Source organism: Triturus cristatus, chromosome 2_1 (genome assembly GCF_964204655.1).
Source record: "Triturus cristatus chromosome 2_1, aTriCri1.1, whole genome shotgun sequence".
NCBI classification, from domain to species: Eukaryota; Metazoa; Chordata; class Amphibia; order Caudata; family Salamandridae; genus Triturus; species Triturus cristatus.
The window spans coordinates 849070388-849094963 of record NC_140581.1 but is presented as its reverse complement, the minus strand read 5'-3'; the positions used below and the strand labels follow the sequence as shown (position 1 = coordinate 849094963).

General features: G+C 43.3%; 1 protein-coding gene across 1 annotated transcript in view; it reads right to left on the bottom strand.

Annotated features, from left to right (window-relative positions):
- Window positions 1-24576, bottom strand: part of PUM3 (pumilio RNA binding family member 3) — a 271295-nt gene that overhangs the window by 146549 nt on the left and 100170 nt on the right. The window contains exons 5-8 of the mRNA XM_085632951.1: window positions 23156-23231; window positions 21340-21433; window positions 20062-20128; window positions 7149-7323 (exon numbers count right to left, since the gene is read on the bottom strand). Coding sequence (XP_085489077.1) covers window positions 7149-7323; window positions 20062-20128; window positions 21340-21433; window positions 23156-23231 — 412 coding nt within the window. The remainder of the gene's footprint in view (window positions 1-7148; window positions 7324-20061; window positions 20129-21339; window positions 21434-23155; window positions 23232-24576) is intronic.

Here is a 24576-nt window from a genome sequence, read left to right as displayed (position 1 = left end):
ACCACTCTTTGTCCTCTATTGCCCTCACACACCCCGAAGGGTGTCATGCTTCATCATCGGGCGATTGCTCCTCGTAGGGCCAGCGCTGCAATTCCCTACGGGCCCCGCGAAGGGTCTCTTTATCGGAGATCTTTTGAGGACCGCCGGATGGTGCACGTGGGTGTGTGGGGAGTGGGTTGTTGATGGAGGGTAAATGAAGTGCGTGCTAGATGGTGTGAAAAATATGTAAAAAAAGGGGTCATCATGCAGCAAATTTTATTAGATGTACCCTTAGCAGGCTTTGGACTGCTGAAAAATTATGACCCTAGAGGCACACTATGCCCAGGGGTCATTTACTGGCAGTCGCATGGATAGGGCAGGTACACTGGCGTGACCATCTGGGCTGAAATGTGAGTATCTGTGAGTAGAGGGGATTTCCGACCCCAATAGCTTGAGAATAATGATATGTATCTTACTCCGTCTGTACACATTTATTGTTTCAGCCCAGTAACGTATGGGTGGTCCATGCGCCTAGCAGAAGGAGTATCTGTGAACGACCAGTTAGGTAAGACTCCTGGGTAGCGAAGGTTTCTCCGTGCGGAGTAGTAATTTTACGGGTGAGGTTCGCTGCCGATGTTAGTGTTCGACACTCTAAGTTAGATTCCCCACACTAGCCCATCAGATAGGAACTCAATTACCACTTACAATATGGGTGCTGTGAGGTGAAGAATTGTGCAAGATGCCATGTACGGTTGTGATGCCCACATATATATTATGGATTTGAGTGCTTGCTTTAACGTGGGTAAGATGTGCACACGACTGTGGCACACATATGTTGTATCAAGTTTTACTGATAGACATCCCTACTGCCGTTTCTTTTTCGTTTTCCTAGATACTGACCTGGAGCCTATTCTTCATCATTAACCTGTGACCACACTGAGGAACACAGTTTGTGGCCCAGAGCGGTATTGAGGGTATTTTATTATGATTCACCAACTTTCACGTGCACTTGATTTTAACAATTTGGTCCTGACGAAGCGCCATCGACCTCTTATAGGCGGAAGAAGCGCGAAACATGTTGACCTATGACTGACCTATGACCCCTGGGCATAGTGTGCCTCTAGGGTCATAATTTTTCAGCAGTCCAAAGCCTGCTAAGGGTACATCTAATAAAATTTGCTGCATGATGACCCCTTTTTTTACATATTTTTCACACCATCTAGCACGCACTTCATTTACCCTCCATCAACAACCCACTCCCCACACACCCACGTGCACCATCCGGCGGTCCTCAAAAGATCTCCGATAAAGAGACCCTTCGTGGGGCCCGTAGGGAATTGCAGCGCCGGCCCTACGAGGAGCAATCGCCCGATGATGAAGCATGACACCCTTCGGGGTGTGTGAGGGCAATAGAGGACAAAGAGTGGTCTTCCAGTTTCTTGAGTGGGTTTCCAATCTAGGAAATTTTCACACTCTGCTTTTCTTCCTTTTTCTCTTTTTTAGGGCTTGGTGACGTTTTGCACCCGCCCATAGGAACTTTGTCCTCCTGGTGTTAGATTCTGGAAAGCTACCCTTTTGCCCATGCATCAATTAGTTTCGACTCCTTATCAGGAGAGTTAGCTCTCTTGCGGGCATTAGACACAAGAGAGTCTAGTGGTAATTGACCTCTTATGTATACAGGCTCTGAAGGAGCGGCCTAGTATTTTTTTTATCTACCCGAGGTGTTCGTATTCGGGCTCTAACTGGACCCTTGAATACCTCGTTTGTATGCTTTAACATGCCTTTAGACTGTTAGTAGACCTCTGGCAATGTGTAAACGTTTCTACAAGGAGGGTCACTATGTAGTTCCACCCGTGATATTGGGCAGCCTTGTTGATGAGTTGCACAAAGCCAATATTGTCATCAGGTGGGGAAGGTCTAGAGGGGTATAGCTCTGGGTCATTAGATATATCTGGATCCTTATCGTAATCATCCCATGGGTCAGTGTCGTGTGGTAAGTCTGTCTTGCGGGATCTGATGAGCGATTTCCCCAATGTCGTCCCCATCCCCATCCTCGAAATTGTCATCCTGCGAGTCTGGTGACATTGGAGGTGGTGAATTTGATGGTGTGATGCTTGGAATAGGAGGAGTAGATGAAGGTATGCAAGGGGAAGAAGGGTTGGTACCGAGGTCTCTTTTTTGCTTAAGAGGTATAGGGGCCTCTTGTGGGAGGTCTAACTTCCGTTTTCTGGGAAGAGTAGCCAGAAGGTCCCTAGTTTTGGGATCAATACTGAGTTTTTTCTGCTTTGGATCCAGAGGTGGTTCTTCAGATGGAAGTTCTTTGGAAGGAGTCTCTGTCCCTTTTGGAGTGGATTTCGGCATCAAAGATTATGGTTCAGAGTCTTTGGGTGGCGAGTGTTTCGGAACTAGTTCTTGTTTTAGCCGGTTTAAGCTGTGTCGTTTTTAGAGTGGTTTGTTTTAGCTCCGAACTTTTCGGAGCGGAGGTTGTCGGCTCCGAGCTTTTAGGTGTGGACCTTTTCGGCTTCGAAGAATTTGGCTTGGACGACTTCAGTTCTGGCTCCTCTGGCTTCGAGGGTTTCCGCTCTGAGGCTTTCGGCGCCAAAGATGTCCTCGGTACTGACGATATGGGAGGAGTAACGTGTTTGTCCTTATGTTTCGGTGTTGGTTCCACACCTGACAGGGATCGGCTCGAGCCCGAACCGGAAGGCTTGTGTTTGTGTTTCATAACAAACAAGGGCGGGGCATTTGAAACTTTCACGCTGTCGACCGGAGCCCGAGGGTGACACCGGAGCCTTTCCCTTAGGTTGAGTGGGCAACTGGGGGTCTGTACTCACAGTCCGTTGAGCCAGAGTGCCGCTGAGGACTTCGTCCATGTCAGTCGGCTTCGGACACGTTGATTAGTTCTTCTTCTTCGGCAGGACTGAGTTGTGTTTCGTCACCGAAGAGGTCTGGTATGGAGCCGCTGCCGCGTTGCATCTCGTGGCGTCGAGCCCAACAATCACGGATGGTCTTTTTGGATCGGAATGATCGACACGCTTCGCAGGATGATTCTTCGTGTTCCGGGAATGGGCACAGGTTGCAGACCTAGTGCAGGTCGGTGCGTGGGAATTTAGCTTGACACCTGGGACATAGTTTGAACGGTGTCCGTTCCATCGACTGCTGGCCTGGTCGGCATGGGTATGCACGACGGCCTGCCTCGAAGTTTCCCGATTGAAGGCTTCACAGTTTGTACGATACGCGATGAATGGGAAAGCGCGATCGAAGATGATACCGTCGAGGGTAGAGGATTGCGCGAAGGGGTTTAAGAACGATACCGAACTGGAGCACAGCAATACACATCAGAACCCGATGGCGGAAAAAAACAATCCAAGGATGGAGTCGATGCCCATGCCCACCATCACCAAAAGGAGGAGTCACCTACCTCGTGACTACAAAGACTTCTTCGAAGGAGAACAAAGGGCAAGCATCCGAGCCAAACACCACGCGTATGATCTGCATACAGCTTATATGCCTCGAACATATTTTTTTGACTTACTTTTTGAAGCATTATAAATCGTACATGCATATATACACACACATGTATTAATCTTCTATTTAACTTTGTAAGCAGCCTTGCACCCCCTGAGTAGGTGTCACGAACCTTCAGGCATTCACAGACCACAGGATAAAAAAACAGTGATCTAAAATATTTATTTACAGGACACAGGCCTTACGACACATGCATTACCTTCCTCAGGACATTGTGAAGAGGAGTATGACCTTTTCAGGTCTAGCCTACAGACATCTTCAGCTGACTGTTTTTGAAAGACCTAGTGTGTACAAAATCTATTCTTACACTGTGCCTTGAGTCGGCTCATTGTTTATCACGGATAGGCTTTCTTGTTACTCTCATTTCACCGCTTCGTATTGAGTGATTTTCCTACCTCTTTTTGTGTGAGTCCCTGCCCTGAACCATAGCTGTTTTACAATGCTTCCGTTTGGATGGGGTGTAGACGTCTGCTGCTTACAATCCGAGAACTACTTCTTTACTTTGTCTTTCATCACTCCATGAGAGTTAATGTATTTTTCCGGTCTCCCTTTTGAGTTTGTTTTATTTTTAAATCTGCAAAACCTCCCTGCCCCCCGCCCCATGTGCCACCTTTGGCCTTCTATCCCTCGCTGCTCCTTTTTTTTTTTTTTTTTAAACCTGATCACTCGGTTGTGTGTGTGAGATCTTCAGTTCAGCAGCCCGCTGCATGGTCATTGGGCACCCGCTCCCCACACAATCATCCTTCCTCGCATTTTGTTATCAATTTTCTTTTTTTTCTTTGAACTTTTTGCACCTGACAACTGCACAGCGCAACCAGGCTGGTCACTTCCCTTATTGCATGACAATATGTGAATAGTTTATTTATTTTAATATACTGTCCCAAGATGGTTGTCCATCATTTTAGAATGGTAAACAAAGAATAAACTAAAAAGTATCACAAGATCGCTGCCACATACGTGTGCAGATGCATGGCAGTCATCTTCAAATTATTTTTTTTAACTAAGAAAAACCAATCCAATATAGCCGCTGTGTGTACCTATTCTTTTGTTACACTAAATTCATTCAGGACACACTGGTGTGATTTAGGGACAGGAGAATGTGCTACATCATCAATAAAAGTGTTCCAGCTGCTTAATAGCCAGTTTGAATGTTCTTATTTTCCCCTATTTTATTAACTGAAAGGCATTTCAAGAGCATTCAAATCTTCAAATCAGTGTCCAAACTTGTTTTACAGATTATGACAGTTAATCACCCATTTGAGAATCCTGGGGAACGCATGTTTCTTGAACAGGAGCAGAATCTTGGTAAAACATAAGGCTCATTCTCCAGCTAAAAAGCATGAATTTCTACACACTGTAGAAAATATGCCAACATGCATAGGTTCTAAAAAAAAAAAAAAAAAAGGAGAGGAATTTGCATAGCTGATATATAAAGACAATTTATAGAGGTATACTTATTGTCAAGAGAAGCATCAGAAAATGAGGGTGCCATGTTTGGAAAAACACTAATGAAACAGCAAATACCTTCATCTTGAGGATCATGCTTCTCATAGTTATCAGTTGATGTACAAAATCCCTCCTTCAGTGGTATTCATAAAAAAAAATGTGTGTTCCAATGAAAGCACTGCCTTTTATTTTAACACAAACCTCTGGGTTCTAACAAAGAACTCTTCCTTAGCAGCAAAATTGTAGAAATGCTATATAAAATTCATTTTATCAGCCAGAAAGGAGTGTCTCTGTTCAGAATTTGTTTATAATAAGTAGGAAGGGAGGACAACCCCTCCAAACTATGGGCACAGGCATTGGATTAAGGAAAGACTGACTCAGAGCCGGACTATCAACCACAGCATAGTGCATGGGTACTCGCAAACAGGTTTCTAGGGACCAAATAGTAAGGCGTGTGGTCTGACAGAGGGCCACAATGATGGGGTGGGAAATTGGAGTTGGGGGGGTGGCCAAGGTAGGTGTGCAGGAAGCAAAGTATGCATATGATTTATTTTGAGGGCCTAATTCCATGCAGCTCCCTAAATTAAGTGCCTAGTTTGTAGAGGATTGCAAAAAGAACCATTGATGGACAGAATGCAGAACAATGTCATACATTCACCCCAGTACAGAGATCTGGGCCTAAATCCATCGTTTTTTTGCTCACCATGCCATTCCAGTTTGGACCCAGCCATATGCAAATCAGTCTTGACACTGTGCCCAATGGGAACAGTCCAGCCCGAGGAGGCATAGATTTGCCAATACTGTGCTATGCTGTATCTGAGTCGCCATCACTCTACCACACCTTGGAGTAAGCCTGCTATTGCTACCATGGCCGAATCAAGTGTATAAAAGGAAGTTACTAGATTATTGAATTTGAATGAATCGGAAGTGTACGATGCGAAACCAGAAGACCTGGGATCAAGCCAGGCTTACCCACTTGGCCAAATTCTGTGATGCTAGGCAATTGTTTTATTTTACTTTGCATCCGTTTTCCTCATCATCATATATGAGCACCTTGAAATACACGAGTTCAGGATGTGTGCTGTGCAAAACCTTCTTCTGTGTTTGACTCAATAAACTATAATGATGTCAATGTAGAACAACAACTCAGGCCACTCAAACGGGTCCACATGAAAACCGACTATAAGTTCACTATTGGTATTATTGGCAGGGTGGAGGAAGGCATGATGTTTCTACGTTCATTTTTGAAAATTAACACTATAAAGAAATACTTCTCAATGCACAGAGATTATCTGATGTACTAAAGTGAAAAACTTCAGTATGTTAATGAAATAAATGTTTTGAATTTTGAAGACTCTCTCAAATTTGTACAGGTTTGTTGCCAGATGTCTTTAAAAGTAAAGGTGTTCCTAAGATTAAATGGTGCAGTACACCTTCTTTGCTTCTTTTCCTTTACTGCAGTTAACCTGTAAATAAATGCTTGTCCGGTAATTTAACATCTCTCTAAAGGTTAGCCGACTGTCAAGTAAACAACAGTCCTTTTCACCAGGGGGCTGCATGTAAAGGTCAGGCGGGCCACAGGCAACCCCCGGGCCATACCTTGAGTATCACTAGCTAGCATAGGGGATTGCTTGGAAGAGCATCACGTGTTTCCGAAATTGTTTGTGGAGACTATTTAGTTCCGATAAATTACTTACAATGATATTTTAGTACCAACATTCACTCCTACGTGGGACTGGTTAAATAAAAATCAGCCAGACCCAAGGGACCATAAGGTGTGTCCATCAAATGTTGATGCAGAATATCAGACAAAGTAACAATGTAGAAGAAAGGACAAAAAAGTGCAGGAGCGGAAAATGTTAGCACAGGAGAAGACTGGACAAGAGAGATGAAGGCAACAAAGTACAAAACTGGCTATATAATCAAGGTGTATTGCACTGTTATTCCTTGCTTCCATGTCACTTTGCTCAGTCAACCATGGCTTCGATATTTTAAGTCATTTTCAAGGAAAGTGAGGAAAAAAACAGGAAGAGAAGAGCGTGGCAGAGTATAAAAAGGCATTTTCACCTGAAGCAGAAAAACACTAGAGCAGCCGAGAAGACTATGTTGTGTTTTTTTTTTTTTAAGACTAAAGAGGGTACCAAACAGGCAACAATTATTCACATTGTAGAATTGAGGACATTGAAAACATCTACCTTATAAACCATAAAGGCATTCCCGTACAGTTCTTCTGTCAGAAAGTTCCTCTGTTCAAGAATAGCCTTGTCATTGTAGGCATACTCTACTATATATGAAGCCTCAGCATGCCGCAGCATTTTTCTCACTTGGCCTTTAAAACTTCTTATAATTTCTGCAACTTGTTGTTTTGACCTTTGGGTATAAGAAATTGATAGAAACACATCTGTAAAATCTCACTTCAAAGTATTTTTAAATAAACACACGTCTATTGAAAAAAAAAAAACCAGTACACATTCTAATCTATATTGAGGTCAATCAATGCAAAGTTTTTTTTTTTTTAATGAATGTTCTTAGGACTAACCAAAGAAATGAAGTATAAAAGGAAGGCAATACATCAAAAGATTTCTGAATTAGGTGAATTAGCAAAGAGGACTAAGCGCACAACTGTCACATTTACTGTAAATAAATCTTAGTTGGACTAACTTCACATGAATTCAAAATGTGTTGCATAAGCAGAGGTCGAAATGGGCGGAATCTGCAGGGTACGACATGCCCATACTCTTTTAATTTGACAAAAACAGTTCCTCTACAAAGGCAACCGTTCTGGGATGGTTAATTCTGACATTTGAGATGCTTTGGCAGAATGAAGGAATCTCCCGAGGTGTGAAGCTGAGGGAGGGGCAGACAATGGGTACAAGAAACAAGCCTTCTTGCCAGAGTGTCTGCTGCCTGACAGAAATGTAAGTATTCACATTCGGTTAATGTGCAAATGTAAAGGCTGCTTGGGATCTGGTATTGAGTCACTAGAAGATATTATTTTTGAGAGGTATTGTAAGATGACCTGAAGAGCTGTGAAGTGAGTGGTGTTAAGGGACAGTTATAAAAAATGTTTGTATTCCGTACAGTCTGCATATTACCAAGATCTATATTTTAGAAGCACTTTTTTTCTACCTTGAACCCAAACTTTTTAATGCATTTTGGGGCAGCAAATCTTATACTGCATGTCATGCCATACATATGCTTTCTGTCACAGGCTGGGACTTTGCAACACTAAAAACTCACAAGTCACTATTTCCAACTGCACCAACCAGAATTAAAATTTGTGGCTCTCTGGTTACACACACACACACACATCTCTCCAGTGATCGCATTAACTAATAGACGTTTCACAACATAAAAAAGTGCATCTCTCACTAATCAATTTAACTTGCATTTCCTTTTCATTTAAGGTGTGTGTTATTTTATATGCAGTTACTTGAAGGTGAAAGAACAACATAGTTACAGAATATTTTATATTTGCCTTTGATCCTTCCCCCCTCGCTCAGCGACCTCGCCCCCACTGGATTCAGGATCACAGTTCCCATACTTTTTTTAATGCACTTCGATCACTGTGTGTAGGTGAATAACAATAACCTATAACATAGTTCAAGTAACATTCACTGAGCAGAGGCCGTGCTCAGGTAGTTATGACAGTGTGGATTATAGCAATGGCATAAGTCTTCTGTAATATTTACACAATGTCAAGACAGAATCCTTTGAATACTTTAAAAAAGCTCTGCCAACCTGACCAGCTTTATTTTCCTCTACAGGAGGCGCTGCTTTTTTTGAAGAGAGGCCAGATGTAGAGTATATCTCTGCTTAAAGAGGGAGACAAAGTGCACCACTAATCAGATAAACAGGTCTACTATGAGCTGAGTTACAGTGGTGGCAGCAGATTACAGTGCATGGAATCAGACCCTTTTTAGGTCTCGCCTGGTGTTCGCAGCGCGCATGCGCTGTCTCGCCATGCGAGGGCCTCTTGGAATCAATACAGTTTCCGAGAGGGACTTGAAGCCCCCGCCCTTTCTTTCCATTGGCTTGCGTCATAGCTTATGCAAAACGCAGCCTTTCTATTGTGAAGAAGGCATTTTAATCCCTCCTTGTTGCCGCTCTGTCCACTTTTAGCTCCGCCCACCTGGACTGGAGGCTTTACTGGCGGCGTGACACACTCCCCCTTCATTACTCGGTGTAGGCACTTTTTTGGGGAGAAAGAGTCTGCCGTTCTGCAATTGCGGCAGCTTCTTTTGCCCCTAGTACCAAAAAAAATTGCTCAAAAAATTGACATCTTCTAAGGTGTTGTCATTATTTGTGTGTGGCCGGTATCGGAGCTTCATTAAGCAATAGACATAATTGCTGCGGAGAAACAGCTATATTTGCACTGTTGCGCTTTGTAAACCGAGGGCGGTTCAATATCCAAGTTTGTAGGGCTGCTTTCGGCAATCGACTTGTTTTCCTGCGCAGTCACGAGGGACAGCTCGTGAGTACACCATACCTCTGCAGGATCTCGCCTGAATAGGAAAGTTTCAAAATCCCCCCGCCTGCCCACCCCATCCCTCTTTCCGCTATATTGCAGTACCGGTGAGTACCTGGTCTTGTTTTTTTAATGCACCTTTGCACGATTTTACTATAATGGCGGCCACGCGCCTTTCGTTATAACAGCTCGTCATATATACGTTTTTCTTTTTATTTATTTTTTTTTAAACGCACCCATGCCACGCTTTTACTTGGTCAGCCACATGCCTTTATTTATAGGCTCGTCGTATTTACATTAACGAAGAAATTGTTTTTAAAAGCGCACCCATTACGCGCTTGTACTTTTCACATTAATGGCGGCCGTGCACCGTAGATTGCCTTAGTGAAATAATTTGGGAAAAGGGATGTCGGGGTAGGCGTGGGAGCCCTCACAATGTAAAGCCAAGCGACAAGAAGAAGGAGGCAATTGGTAGTCTAATGTGCTCTCTGCACTATGTGTAGCTCACTTTCGGGTTACTCCTGACATCTGTGTGAGCTTGACGTTGTGAAAAGGATTTTGAGAAGCTGGCTTATTTTATTTGGTTTGTTCAGGCAGATAGTTTGTCTCTGTTGTTTTGACAGGGGAAGAATGAGTGGACTCTTGTGCTTTGTGTGTTTCTCTCCCAGGCCTGTGTGGAATGTGATGGTGTGAGTGTTGTCTGGGAATCAAGAGTTAGACGTTCCACCGCAGGCAGAGGCTAAGGTGCGAATATCTGCTACTCTTGGTCAGCAATGCAATAGGTCCCGCATTTGCGAGTGTTTCAGCTATTGGCATTGTAAATGAAAATGCCTTTTATTTATGCGTTGGTTTTTAAAACAGATAAATAAAAGGCAACGTCATTTACAATGCCAATAGCTTAAGCTGTCCCAAATGCGAGACCTATTGCATTGCAAATGCTTGTTACATACACCTTTGGTGGGAATGAGGCACTTTCTAATTGTCATCAAGCAGTATGCAGATACTGGGTAGTATCTTAACGGTACTGACAGCTGTGTTTTAAGGCTAATACTATAGCATTCCAACTGGATAACAGAGTCGATCCTTTTGGATATTGACTATCCAAATTAAAGTAATCAAGGCTTACTCTCGGAGGTGGTAGACGTTAAAAACTCAGTGCAACTTAGTAAATAGCACAAATTAACAGGCAGCTAAAACATAGCAGTTAAAAATATGCCGCACATGAAGAACTTGAAGTTGCCACCAATTTCTGGGGGTTAAGATACACAAGGGACTACATTTGTAAATATTAAGCCCTGCGGCCAATGTTATCCCAAGTTGAAGTATTTGGATGTTCTGGTGTTCTTGGACAGATTCACGACTTGTAGGGTAAATAGACTATCCTCCAGGGAGTACTACATTGTTTGTAAACAGATTAATAGGTCACTTGCCTTCGATAAGGGTATTTTTGGTGGACACTCACTTGCAGATTTCTCACCTCATGAACCTCCCCAGGCAGCAAACTGGCTCAGGAAAAGTTGAGATAGCTCTACTGCACCGGTAGGTGGCGCCATGTCTACTGCTCCAAATGACAGTGCCTTCCCGGAAGTGATGTCATGAAGCTAGCACAGCCCTAATGCTTGTGGGTCAGTTCCAGTCATTTTATTCCACATCTGAGGTGAAGATGAGTTTAACAAAAATGCAATGCAGAAAAACTTGTAACCTTATTGAATACTCCTCAGAAACGGGGAGGTTTGTTGGTCGGGGAGGATCTGCTGGCAGAGAAAGTATCAACCAGAAGGAAAACATTACTTATCCAGCAACTGTTCATACCATGAAGTGCTGTAGATTCACATGGTCACGTATTCCTGCCATCTAATGCATGGCCACTGACTCCATGTTAGATTGTTTTCTGCATAGGAGATGAGAGTAGGTATGGGGCAGTGGTTACTGCAAAGGTTAGAACTTTGCAGCAGAGGTAGCGCCGGTAGGTGAGATGGATGGGAATAGGAGAGTAGGTGTTCTTCACGTTTAGTGACGTCATGAAGTCACCTTATCGGAGCAGAGGGCTGAAATCCTGCAGCATTGTTATGTGGGAATGTTCCAACAGGAAAGATCAATTAAGGAGCTGGAGGTCCAATACTGGCCTGAGGTAGCGGTCGGTCATAACTTGCTGTTTAGTTGTAATGAATCCTCTCCATAGACTCTATTCCCTGCTGATCGGCCAGTGTGATGATATCATGGAATGTTGAGTGACTGTAAGAGTGTCAGCTGGAGAGAGTGGGCTGAGCAGTATGGATGCTGCTTCTGGTGGGGGTATTTATCCATAACTTGTAAACTGTAACAAATCTACAACTTCTGCAATAAATCTACCTTGTTATCCTACGTGAACTGGCTACCTGACTCTTGCTTACAAGAGGGTATCTCTATTGTAAAAGCGTCTTCTGGGGGATGAGGAAGCACAGACAGTAGGGGCCTTTTGCCCTGGAAGGAGATCTCCTCTACTGAGGATATGTGCATGGGATGGGATTTAGAGAGGGGTTGTGAAGTTCTAGGAATTAGCTGTGGTGAAACTTCTCAATTACCCTTGGATCTGATGTGATTTCCACCCAGTGAGAGGAAATCTTGCAATCGTTCGCTAATGGGTGATGAGTGATCGGGTGAAGGAGGATTGAGGGGTGGGGGGTGGGGGAGGGGGGGGGGGGGGAGTGGCGGTGCTTAAAGGCATTCTTAATGATGAGAGTCATGGCCCCTCATGTACACAGGGTAGGGTTTATACTTCTTCTCCACCCTTGTTGTTACTACCCAGGCCTTAATGGGTTGCCTGAATATCTTTGGGGCAGACATGAGCATGCTTTTTTTTATCATGGCCAGAAATTGTACTGTCCACCCTGATTTGGACAAAGCCTCAACAAGGAAATTGCTCATAGGGAACGTGCATGTCCACCTTATGGCAGGTGACTGTCCATTGGATCACTTTGTGGTGGGCTTTGTAGTTGTCCTAAGGTTCGACTTTGGGCTGTGGCTTGAAATGTGTGTCATGGGACGGCAGAGCTGAAGGGTCTACCTCTGTCATAAGAGGAGTGGAGATCCCTCTAATTACTGTAACAGAGGCAATGGAGGCTGTGTACACGGTCACGGTGAAGGCAGCAGCGGTCGTAGAAGATGAGGTGGAGCATAAGGGAGCAAGGCTGGTGTCTCTGTCCCTTTACGGTTCTTGGGCATGGAAGCCTGGTGGGCCTTCAATGCACATTCCTCCACAAATGCCAGTCTCCTCTTTCGAGGCAGATTCTCTGTGGGTTTCGACATGTGACTTCATCATAATCTTCTCAGTAAGGGGAATTGATAAAAGTCTTTGGAGGATCAGCTGTTCAGACTCTTCGGAGCCAGTCATTGAGTGTGTTCTCAAAGTCAATAATGGCTTTGGAGTCGACAGTGGTCTAGGTGATGGTGAAGGGGTTTTGGGCTTCAGGTAGAGTTGAGGCTTGTTCTGGTCTTGGGAACTGAGTCAGGAGAGAGGTCAACACCCGTTGTCCGGTCCTTTTTTGGGATCCAAGGTCTTCGTTCTGTAACAAGCAGAGCCCGACCTTGGCGGGCACTGGAGGCTGTGGTGCTTTGTGTATAGGGCATGAAGCCAACTCCCTCCAGAATGGTGCTCTCTTCAGTGCGAGGCCTCCTGGGAGGCTTGGGGTGGGTGTCGGACAGGCAAAACTTTTGGCTCTGGCAGAGGTCTTTATTCGATTGCCGAAGGTCTTGAAGACCAAGGGAGCATTCTCTTCCTACTTCGAGTCAAGGCAAGCTTCACATGAGGCGTCACTGTGGACAGGGGTGAGGTATAGGTTACAAACTTCGTTGTAGCCCAAGAATGGTAACTTCGAGTGACATAGGGGGTAGTACTGGAAGGGTGTTTGTTCCATTAACATCCATGCTCTGATGCAAAAGTTGTTAATATGACAGAGCCCGTAAACTCAGGCAGGACAAGAGGATCCTGGCGGTCAGGGGCAAGATTGGTGGGCATCAGCCTACGGGTATTGTCGGTGAGAAGAACATGGACGATGAAGGTCTGTCCCAGCTCTGTGTGTTGAAATTCACCAAGGGGTGGATAGATTGGCAAGTTGTTTGACAATTTAGAATAGCTTTTTAGGTAGGTTTTTAGCATTGTCTAGTTGCACCCTAAAGTATTCTGCTTTTGAACTTCAAATAGGTTTGTTGTAGGAGCTGCTGGTCGACCCAATTTGCTTGAGGTGTGAAATGGAGGGAGAGTTCCTCCATGATCTCATAGCAAGCCTTAAATTGCAACTTTCCTAATTTAGGTTGTCTTTGAACCAGGGTTTGGAGTGGCTACTAGGTATTTTTTATAGTTCCTTCAGAGCAATTGTATTAAGTATTTCAGACATGGATTGGATTTAATGCACAATAAGATCATTTACTTTTGTCATGTTTGTAGGAGGAGGTAGGATGTTGTTGCTAATAGGAGTTAGATCGGTCACATTCATTTTTCTTAAGTCTCTGGACCGATGTCTGGGTTTAAGATGATAACCCTTCCTAGTCAACACCTTTTCCAAGACGAGGAAGGATATTATGTAGTGGTCTGACCAGTCACAGGGGGTTATAGATTAAAGCTGTATGGCATTATCCAGAGCGATGATTAGATAGAGGGTGGTGCCTCTATTGTGTGTTAAGTCATTACATGACTGGGTAACGTTGAGGTCAGTAAGGAAGGCCTTGAAAGTATTCAGTATGGAGCAATTTCAGTCATTCCAGTGAATGCTGAAATCCCGAAAGAAGATCTGGTTGGTGTGCTGGTCCAAATAAGAGGACACGGTCTTCATTATTTGTTTGATGAAAGGTAGATTATTAGGATTGAATATCCAGGCTTCCGGAGGAAAACAATTTCTTTCCCCGTCAACTCAATGCACAGAAATTCTCCATCAGATATGGGGGAGTTGGAAGACTCAGAACCTACAACTATAAACTCAAAAACGTCAGGTCTTATGCAGCTGGCTGAAGCTGTAACTTGACAGTGTCCAGAGAAGCGGTTATACCCCAAATAAACATGGCCATTTACAACAATGTCTCAGTAAAATCAATAAGGGTTTTGCCACAGAGGAACCAGCCTGCAGTATTTCAACCAAAATGTAAGCCTAAATCCCCACACACAGCAAAGGCAATATTCTGACATTAAGGCTGCCTTGCCCAAATTCGGCTTCAAAGATACTAAGTCCTCTAAAGGGACTGCAAAGCAGAAATCAGGCATAACCCTATCTGAGGCACGGCAGTAGTTAAGGTGCTGGAATCCCAAAACAGGGACCTTTTCTGAATCGGAACAGGACAGAGTAAATCCGTATCAAACTCCCTTGATCAAGACAGGAGTAAGGATCGTGAGGAGCTCAACGAAGACGGTGAGGCTTTTGGTAAGTAGTTCTGAAACTGTAAAGAGAAGACTTCCTCTGAAGGGTGGCCACACATTCGTAACTATCCCAGGAGCAGAACATGAACTTGACTCCAACATTCATTGTGGAATCCAGGTGTGTTAAAATATTCCCATCCATTCCTTAACAAACACTAAAGGCTATCACCACAAATGGAAGCAGGAACAGAGGCGGGCACAGATTCCAAACCACAAAGACACGCACCCCAGGAACTTGAAGAAGATCCTCAGGAACATCAGGAGCGGCACATATTGCAGCCTGACTTCTTCGGTGACGTTGCCACTGAAGCAAAGCAAAACAATATATAGCTCTGTGTCAACAAGTCGGCAGATGCAGATTTAAAATAGGAGCCACGGAACCACCTACAGGCGCAGGTGAGCCATTTCAACTTTTCACATCCAATTAGGCACCTGTGGATAATCATGTGGTGACTAAACTGCAGGTAGGATTGTCCATCTGAACTTCGTTAAATGAAGAATCAGAAGACAAGGTATCTATTCAGATATATTCTCTTTGCCCAGTGCCCTTGTGGTTTTGGCTTTGGGTTTAAAACTTGGGACTACCAAGGACCAAAAACAACAGACATTCCACATGCTAAATGTCTTTAAAAATAACAGTGAATGCATCCTCTGTTTCGGAGATTGTGAACAGTTTCTCTTTTTGTAGTGTGCCCAACCACATGTTTAAAGAAGTGTGATAAAACAGGATGGTGGAATTACTTCTCGGGATGGCAGCACATATTTTGTATAGTGCATTTTCATGAGAAAATCATGTTGGTTTCACGCTTGAAGTGCATGACATTCTGATTAAGAAACGCCAACGCTTTCCACGCAAGCCCTGCATCTCTGGATACCCCCTGGGTCTCCATATTTTTCAAATGTATACAAGGGTGGCACATTAATCTGGATAAAGAAAACAACCCAGTCCCAAAACTAGTGACACACCACTTGCGAAATGTGCACCAAAATGACACCTCCAAAATGAAGTCAGATAGAGCTGATCCTGGCCCATTGCTCTCCCAAGACCAATCCACACATGGGATTTCTTTTTTGAGTGCAGGATTGTAGGACTTGTTCAGCATTTGTGGCTTGTAAATATAAAGAAGGTAACATTTTAGCAATAGATTAACTGTTGCTGGAGGTAGGAAACTGGAATTTTGTTGCAGTGATACCCCACGTTTTGTTTACCTTTTGAATATTAGATGCTGGTTTTCAACTCAGACAGTACACTGAGGCCTGGTAACCAGCTCAGTGCCAGGGCTCTCTAACCTAAAACAAGTTAAAGTCCAATTGTAACCCAACTGGCAAGGACTTTAGCACCTCTACACGTCCCTAGTAAATAGTACCTAGGGCAGGGGGTACTAAAGAGGGTCCCTAAGGGCTGCAACATGTAGTATGCCACCCTAAGGGACGCACACACAAATTACATGCAGACTACGTGTCATGGTGCAAAGCATGAGTGAAAACACGACATGGCACACTCACTGTGTGGCATGCCAAAGTCACTGCATCTGATATATGTAAGTCACCCCTACAGCAGGCATTGTAGACCAAAGGCAGGGTGCATTATATTACATGTGAGGAAATATCTGCATGAGCAGATATGCCCCTGGACTGTTTAGTTAGATTACTAGATGGTACAAGTGAATAGGGAAGCCAACTTAAGTACATGTACTGGGCACTGGTCATTAAGGACTTCCTTACAGAGTCCATTATTGGACTTATTATGACCTGAACCCAGAGGGCATGTTAGAGGTGCCCTCTGAAAACTACTAGTCCCCTAGCGTGCTGGCTGACTGGTATTGTCTAGCCTGCCATCAACAGACAAGTTTCTGACCCCCTACAGGTGGCAGCCCGCACTCTTTGATGCCAGGAACAATGCTTGTTCCAAAGGAAGATGTTCACACCACTTCCAGCAGGATGACTACTGATTTAGCATATCAAGGCCAGGTATTTCAAAGCCCCTGCCGCCTTTGATATGCTACCAAGGCATCCCCCAGACCAGGGAGATGCCACCCCCTGCCCTGAGGCCCATTTAGCACCAGGACAGGTGGAAGATTAGCTATACAGTAGTGTTACACCACCAGGCTAGTCGCACTCCTAAGGTGGGCTACCTGATGTGCTCCACACAAGAAGTACTCCATCATCTTGTTTTTGGTGGAATTAGTAACTCTGGGACAGGGTTATGCCGACTCCCTACAGGAAGAAGTCATATAGGGGGTGCAGTGGCCCCAAGGGTAAGTAGCCCATTGGCTCCTGCCCTTCACTCCTCTCAACTTACTGACTGTGTGTGTAACAAATGCCTAACCCTCACCTCTGATAAGCCGGAGGCTGCTTGACAATACTACCACCAATACAGCACCTTGGGATTGTTAAAGCAAGCCCTGTACACTAATAAGGGATACCTGGAGACTCTGCACAGTGCACCTCATTTTGGTACATTATATAGAGAGCCAGCTTCTAACACTGGGCAGTTTGAACAAAGCCAGCTTAAACCACACAAATTTATTTTCCCTCAAGTCTCTGGTTTTCTAACATTTCAGAGATTGGTAGCTTTCCCAGGGTGTCTGATATGCAGGGGTGCAAAACTGCCAACACACAAAATGTCGCAATTCTGTGAAAATCGCACATCCAAAGCATACTTGACATGGCCTTGTTTTCAATCTATTCGTTTCTCATTCAATATATTAGTCCTTTTACTAGAAGGACGAAGAACATAGGATACCAGTACTTTATTATGATTTGACTTTCACAAAATATTCAACATGAGAAAATCCATAATTTGGCCCTTTCCTTCCATTTTCTACTCTTGACATCTGGTATCTTGAACTCTAGAGTAGGTGAGGTCTGTACACTAGAGCCTAGTTAAATGTGCACTGCTTTGAAAAGAAAATGCCCTGAAGTCATCATATTGGCACTTTGGTAAGTCAAATGTAATTGGAGGTCAAAGCTTTGCAACACTGTACAAAGTTCAAGTGTGGGTTCTAGGAGACTTTTTTTACTCTCAGCTTTAAAGTGTACGATATGAATAAAAATGAAACCCCATTTCCCTGATTTCTACTTGTAGCATGCAGGTAATACTGTATGAAAAATAAAAGGGAATGATTTGTTGAATGATTAAAATTTTATGTGTTTTAAATGAATACATCTAGCCTGCCTGAAGTGCAGATGCTGTTCAGAAAGAAGCCACCAACAATCCTAGCTGACCTAGTTGTTGTTTGCACCTAATCTCTTCTGTTCACACCAAATTTCATTTGGTACTGGGAAAGTCAACAGTTGTATAGCAAATGAATCTCACAACAATGGACTCTTGAAGAAAAAATCTCAAGCTCATCAGGTCGCATCTCTTTGTGCAGTCCCAAAACAGAAATCTTTTCCTTCGAGATGTTAGATTTGCCCAAGACAGGTGGAGCCGAAGCCAGCATATGAGCTTGCACAGATAGGGTACTGGTGGTGCTGATATTGGTGGGAGAAGTGGCCTGGTCTTTGGACGAGCTTTGACAGAGAACTAAATGAGGAGAACAAGGTTCTACAATTTGTCATTTTATGTGGTGAAAACAATTCTGGAAATATTGCTTGCCCAAAAGCAAGCATATCATTGGAAGAGGAAGTGGGTCACTATGATGGCTATTTTAAGGGAAGAAGCCGACGCCCCTTATATGTTTGCGTCTCGGCGAGTCCAGTCATCTGGAACAAGTGTCTAGCTTTTCTTATTTATGTGCATCAGCTTATTGATCAGAACTGCAGGGAGTATATAGATGGTTTCATGCCCCTAGAGAAAAAGGGTGTCCCTCACCCAGTGTCTTAGGCTAGTTGGCCACACTATGCAAGTGAAGTGTACTGTGGGGTGCTGTATGGTGCAATACCGGGTGAAGGTGTGTTGCTGTTGGGTAACCTATGGTGCCCCTGAATGGTTAACATTCATTTGTGAGGTAGGGCTTAGTTCCTTATCACACTTGGAACAGCCACGAATAGCAAAACCTATAGTGTAAACAGGAGAGACTTTTTGTCACTTGTGTACCAAGACATCGTTGTCTGGAGGGGAGTCCTCTTTCTGGATTCCAATGCTTTGAAGTCACAGTAAGCAAGACCATTCAGAATACCAACATTTGGAAGTCAACATTATACTGGAACATCCACCAGCAGATCAGGCAAACTAAGTGTGCAACTGTTCGCCACTTAGGCTACCTTCCCTGGTGCATGCCCACATCCTCGACTCCCTCACCCACTCCCCAGGTAGCAGTGTAGTATACACATCCTGTGCAGAAGGGCAGCTCCTCATTTATATAATTCTTCTTAGAACATTCATCAACCAGGCAGGCAGACTTAAGATACACCACTTAATCTTCCTGACCAATCAAGATCATTCATACCACACAGGACCCAGCAGAAAATTCCAATGGCTTACACTGTTACTACTGAGTACTATTCAGTAAGCCCATCGCCTGTAGGCTAGGCCCTTGTGTTGTCACCTGTGGGGCCAACAAGTTTGAATCATACAGGGCTCTGTAAAACTCCAAATATTAGCCATCACCTGTGACTTCACTCAATAATACATTCACCCCGTAAAATGGGAACTTCTTCAAAGGTGCAGCACACCACCTTTCAAATGGATGGTGTGTTGATTGCATGACAATTTGGTGATGGTGTGCCAACAGTGGTCTTTATAAGGGGCACAGTAAAGCCATAGGTCTATGGCTTTTCATGCTGTGTTAGATCAGACTGTGTGGTGCAGGGGAGTCTGGTGTGGTCTGTTTTGTTGGTGGCACTAGATGTTGTATTACAGCTGGGGAGGTGCATATTGGGAAGCTCTCTTCTCATATGGGCTTCCTCTGTATCCCATCCACCCTCCGCATAAAAGGATCAGTACAATACTTTATAAATTGACTTTACTTGAAAACGTAAACCAACAAGGATTTACAATCTCTAACTACAACGTGTGGCAATATTTACCCTTGCAGTGATTTAATCTTGTGGGCCTCAAGAACTATGAGTGTGCACACAATTTTCCAAGGGACAAACAGGAATACATGGCATAAATCCAAATACACTTTACTGGCCTACACAGAGTGAAGAGAGCAATAAAAGGAGAAGGAACCAACCACTGTGGGCATTATATATTTGGTCTTCTCCCATGTCCAATTTGTCCATATTTTCCTGTTCAGCATGAAACATGCATTTTGTTCTTACAAGGCTAGACTAAGCAAACAGTCCTAGGATCTATACTTACCCATACATGAGAAACTTCTTCACAATATTTCTGCCATACTTAGACTTGCTCAACTCGACCAAATGTTCTACAGAGAAAACAAAAATAGATTTTAACAGCCGTATCTGTACATGCGAACAAGCATGTGCTACTTCCGCCAGTGCCGATATCCAGGGTGTGAAAAAGCCAGAGGATTATTGTTCATTAATTACTTTCTCATGCTGGGCTCTAAGTACTTGACGTGAATCCACCTTGTACAGCAAAGCTCTTACGTTGACAGGGCTAATTTCTGTTCCCACTTCATCTGGTGTATTCCTTGCCCTTGCATTCCAAACAGAGCCTGTGTCAGGCTCTCCATGCATTCCCATCTGTCTTTCCATTTATATTCCCTGCCCCCATTATCAATTTATTTGGCTTTGGGACAACTTCTTATTTTTCTAGATCTTCCTCATAGCTAGCTCTATATTGTACTTTTATTATCATGCATCTATCTGTGCCAGTCTGCGATTTATTTCATGTGCTCTTGCCACTCACTTGTACTACTAAACCAAGCATCTTCCCCTTCTGTCTTACCTATCTACTTCTGCAGCAAACATCCTGGTTACTCATGGGATCTCCTTTGTTACATCAGTGTTCTTGCTTTCCCTTACTCTGTCGTGTCATTTTTTATTTAGAGATATGTTGCTTGATTTCTGGTCAAGCTATCTCTTATCATTCAACAGTCGCAACTTAGTAGAGGTCTTTAGTGTTTCATTTGCTTACAAGCAAGAGTTGATATTTTATGAGAACAAATCAGTCCTCTCCACAACTCATGTTGGCTTCAATCTAATGCAACATTCACTATTTTTGTGCCATTAGGTCCAAACCCATACACACACTCCTGTTACATTGTTTATAAGCAGGTAGCGCGATTTCCCCCAATGTGCTAAATCCAAGGAGCATTACACTATAGTGGGACCTAGTGTACGTTATGGTATTAAAACTACTTTTCATGGTTTCTTTTTTGCATTCTTGCTTGCGGAGGGTTGCTAGAAAGCTCTTTTCCTCAGCATCTAACTACTCCGTGTTGATTCCTGCTCACCCAATTAAGATACTCTTCTCAGAGTTGTATTGCTGCGTTCATGTGCCAAGATCAGCAGAACTACAAGCTTGTCCCATTCACGAGATTACCTCTACACCATCTTAAGTTGTATCACAAAACATTCCTGGACAAAAATCATCACTGGTGCAGTACAATGGATTGCTAGTTATGCTAATGCAATGCAAAGCTTGTGAACCATAGTGCAAGTACAACTTTACCTTTCAATTCATCAAAGACCTCCTGACGCTGCTTCTCATTGCCAAACTGCACATAACACTGAATAACACGGGTTGAGTCATGTGCAAATGCAATCTGCGGAAGCAAAAGTTTCATGGCTGAAAACAATTACTTTTTTCACATTCAAGAAAATGATGCAGACAACCGAGACACAACAATTTGCAAAACATGTAATGCCACTCTATAATATGAAACCATTTGACAACACACACAGAGGGAACCAGTGGCTTAAGAGAAAATCTCTTTGCAGACATGGCATAATAGAAGGAACTTCAGGAACTCAATGATTCAGCACAGACTATAGCACATGCAGTGTTATGGGGAGATGTTTCAGGTGTAGTTCATAAGAATTACAGAATCAGACCAGAGTGGATGGTGCATGCACAGATAGTTTCAACATCTGTATTGTTCTGTGCCACTCAAGTCTTGGGGCTTTCAATTCAGGCTTCCATGACTTAATTTCAGAGTTGGAAAAATCAAATTTCTGGTCTGGCCTCCAGTCACAGTAAAGTCTAGTTCTGTTATTGGCAATGTGCTTGGTCTACAAATCGATTGGGTGGGGTGTGTGTGGGGGGGGGGGGGGGGGGGGGGGGAGGGGGGGGCGGGGTGGAAGAGTTTGGTACTTTGGTACGTGAAGGCTGTGTTTGGGGATGGTTATGCGCATTTCGTTTTTAAACATGTGTCCTTATTTGCAAAGAATTAACAAGACTGTGGAAAGTGCTCACCAACAATCACCAGGACATCATGCTTGGCCCAGTGTTGACAAAACAGAGCCTGATTCAGGAGTTAAGCTGCTCGGCACGGGAGAACTCTCAGATACATAGAAGTAGCATTACTGAACTGACTTACACCAGTTGACTGAAGCAACCCGGTTTGCAGTAGCCTTGGAGCATCTGCTGTGGCATTTGAGTTTAAAAAGCCTAGCATTGGGAAGGTCCTGCCACAGAGAGAAGCCTGCAGCCAATTTGACCATCTGAATGACAAAATGAAAATCTCCAACAACCCATATCTAGAAACAGCCTGCAAGTCCAACAGTTTGCAAACTACTCATTTTGGTAGAGTACAGTAGATAGATAGTAGATGTATACAGAGTATCAGTCTATACATATGAAGCCCTGCATTTTACCTGCAATTCCACTAACATGAGACATTTAATGCCACATTTGCCAGCCCTAGTGAGCTGAGAATGTCAAGGGACTAGATGCATGTAAAGTGGATGTGACAAGAATAGTAAAAAATAAAAATAAAAAAAATATCCCAAAAGCATCATGTTTTAAGACCTCCGGCACTGCACATGTGTGGGTGCCCGTTAGTCCACCAAGATGAAGAAATTTCAGGGTCAATTTCATTTGTTCTATTCAACAATTACACCCAGATCAATTCCAGTGTTCTTATTGTATAGAAGTCATTTTGCACTATCAGTCATCGCTTCATTGGAAGGAAAGCTAAATTTTGGTTTCAGCTTACGTTTTTCAGGAAGATCGGTCACAATCAACAACTGCAGAAACTGGAAAAAGAAGATACATTGAAGCTGACATAGATGGATTGACCTTATTACCAATAATGATCATCGGAACTAAGACAGGATGGTACCTTTGTGTTTCAGGAGGAAGATCATTTGATAAACACTGGATCAAAATACTTATTGCATTGGTGTGCTTACTTTGATGTTATTTTCTAATTAATTTCAGAGTAAATAAAACGAATCACTGCAGATTATGATGCAGAGCAGGTGCATAATGTGGTTACTGTTAACAGTGCTTGGTCCAAGATTCATTCAGTGACATCTCTACTTACACTCTTAATGCTACCATGCAGCAGTTTCTGTAGGTCGTTCATGAGCTTCGCACGCTTTTCCTTGTCACAATCCTTTCTGCAAACCCAGCACACATGTAAAAAGATGTGAAAAAAAAAACTTTTAGGTCATTGACTGCTCTCAGTACAGCCACAACAAATGGGGATGCACAATAACAGCAAGAATTATTAACAAGTGCTGGCAATTCCAATAGGTCATGCTTATAACAGAAAGTGCCTCGTCAGTCACGAGTTGAGACACTCAGTAATACAACATATATTCACACTGTCTCTCAGCTTAGCGCTTACACATCTATTCATCCAACCAATGACTTATTCTAGCATCCACCCATAAAACAGATTAACTTATGCAAAAAACTTATAGAAGAGAAATTAAAAATGTAGGAGAAAGAAAATGAGCGGGCATACACCTGCAATATAAAAAATTAAATAAAAAATTGCAGGAAGGGTCATCTCGTATTAGTAATAATAATAAACAAATTTATAAAGCGCATGGTTATACTAACTAGTGTGTCCCCGTGCTGTACATATTGTACTGCAGTTTTAGAGCTTCAACATAGCGTCATATTTAGAAGGAATGTGTGGGCCATTTGGAGCAAAACCCCAATGCTATGCTATGCACAGTACCAGCTGGCTGCATGATACACTATGGGCAATACCATCCCAAGATAGCCAGCCATTTTAGAAACGCTAACCGCACAGGCTATAGTACACTGTAGGTGAAATTAGCAGGCCAGTAGGAATGTCTGGGGAGCGACAGGATGCTCTATTCAGATTTGAAAAAATACAAAATAAATAAAGGAGAATTTAATAACTGAAAGGGGATCTATAAAAAGGCAAAAATGCAAAACTATAGGACTGAACACTCGCCCAGACACTAAAACGCACCAATTTTTTGGTGGATGTATATATGTGATCTGCAAATGCTGTTGCTCACAGGGCAAAGGAGCCAATGGCAGAAATGGGTTAACTCACTGCCCTATGTAATGAGTCTTGGGAAGTGGCAGAATGGGAAGGACTGTGGAAAACCAGAAAAAGGATTACTGACACAGGCCCCTCTATGTAATAGATGTATGCACATTTCTTTTTTTATTACAAGGGTATGGAAGGCAACTACACCCACTAGGCCCTCCTAAGAGTGTCTAGCAAGCACGATGACATGTGAAAATCATCCACCCAAAGGTTTGTCAAAGGAAGTAACCAACACCAAAATCCTTTCTTACAACAGTTATCTGCAGGATTCCATGTAACAAAATGCCTGTCTAATGGCATTAACACAGGGTAATATCAATGAACCCTTAAAGGCCAATTAAATCTGACGATTTTCAAAATACACAAGTCAGTCCTACTACCGTTGTTGCTTTTTTTCCAATACTAAAACAGACCTGACCTATGACATCGGA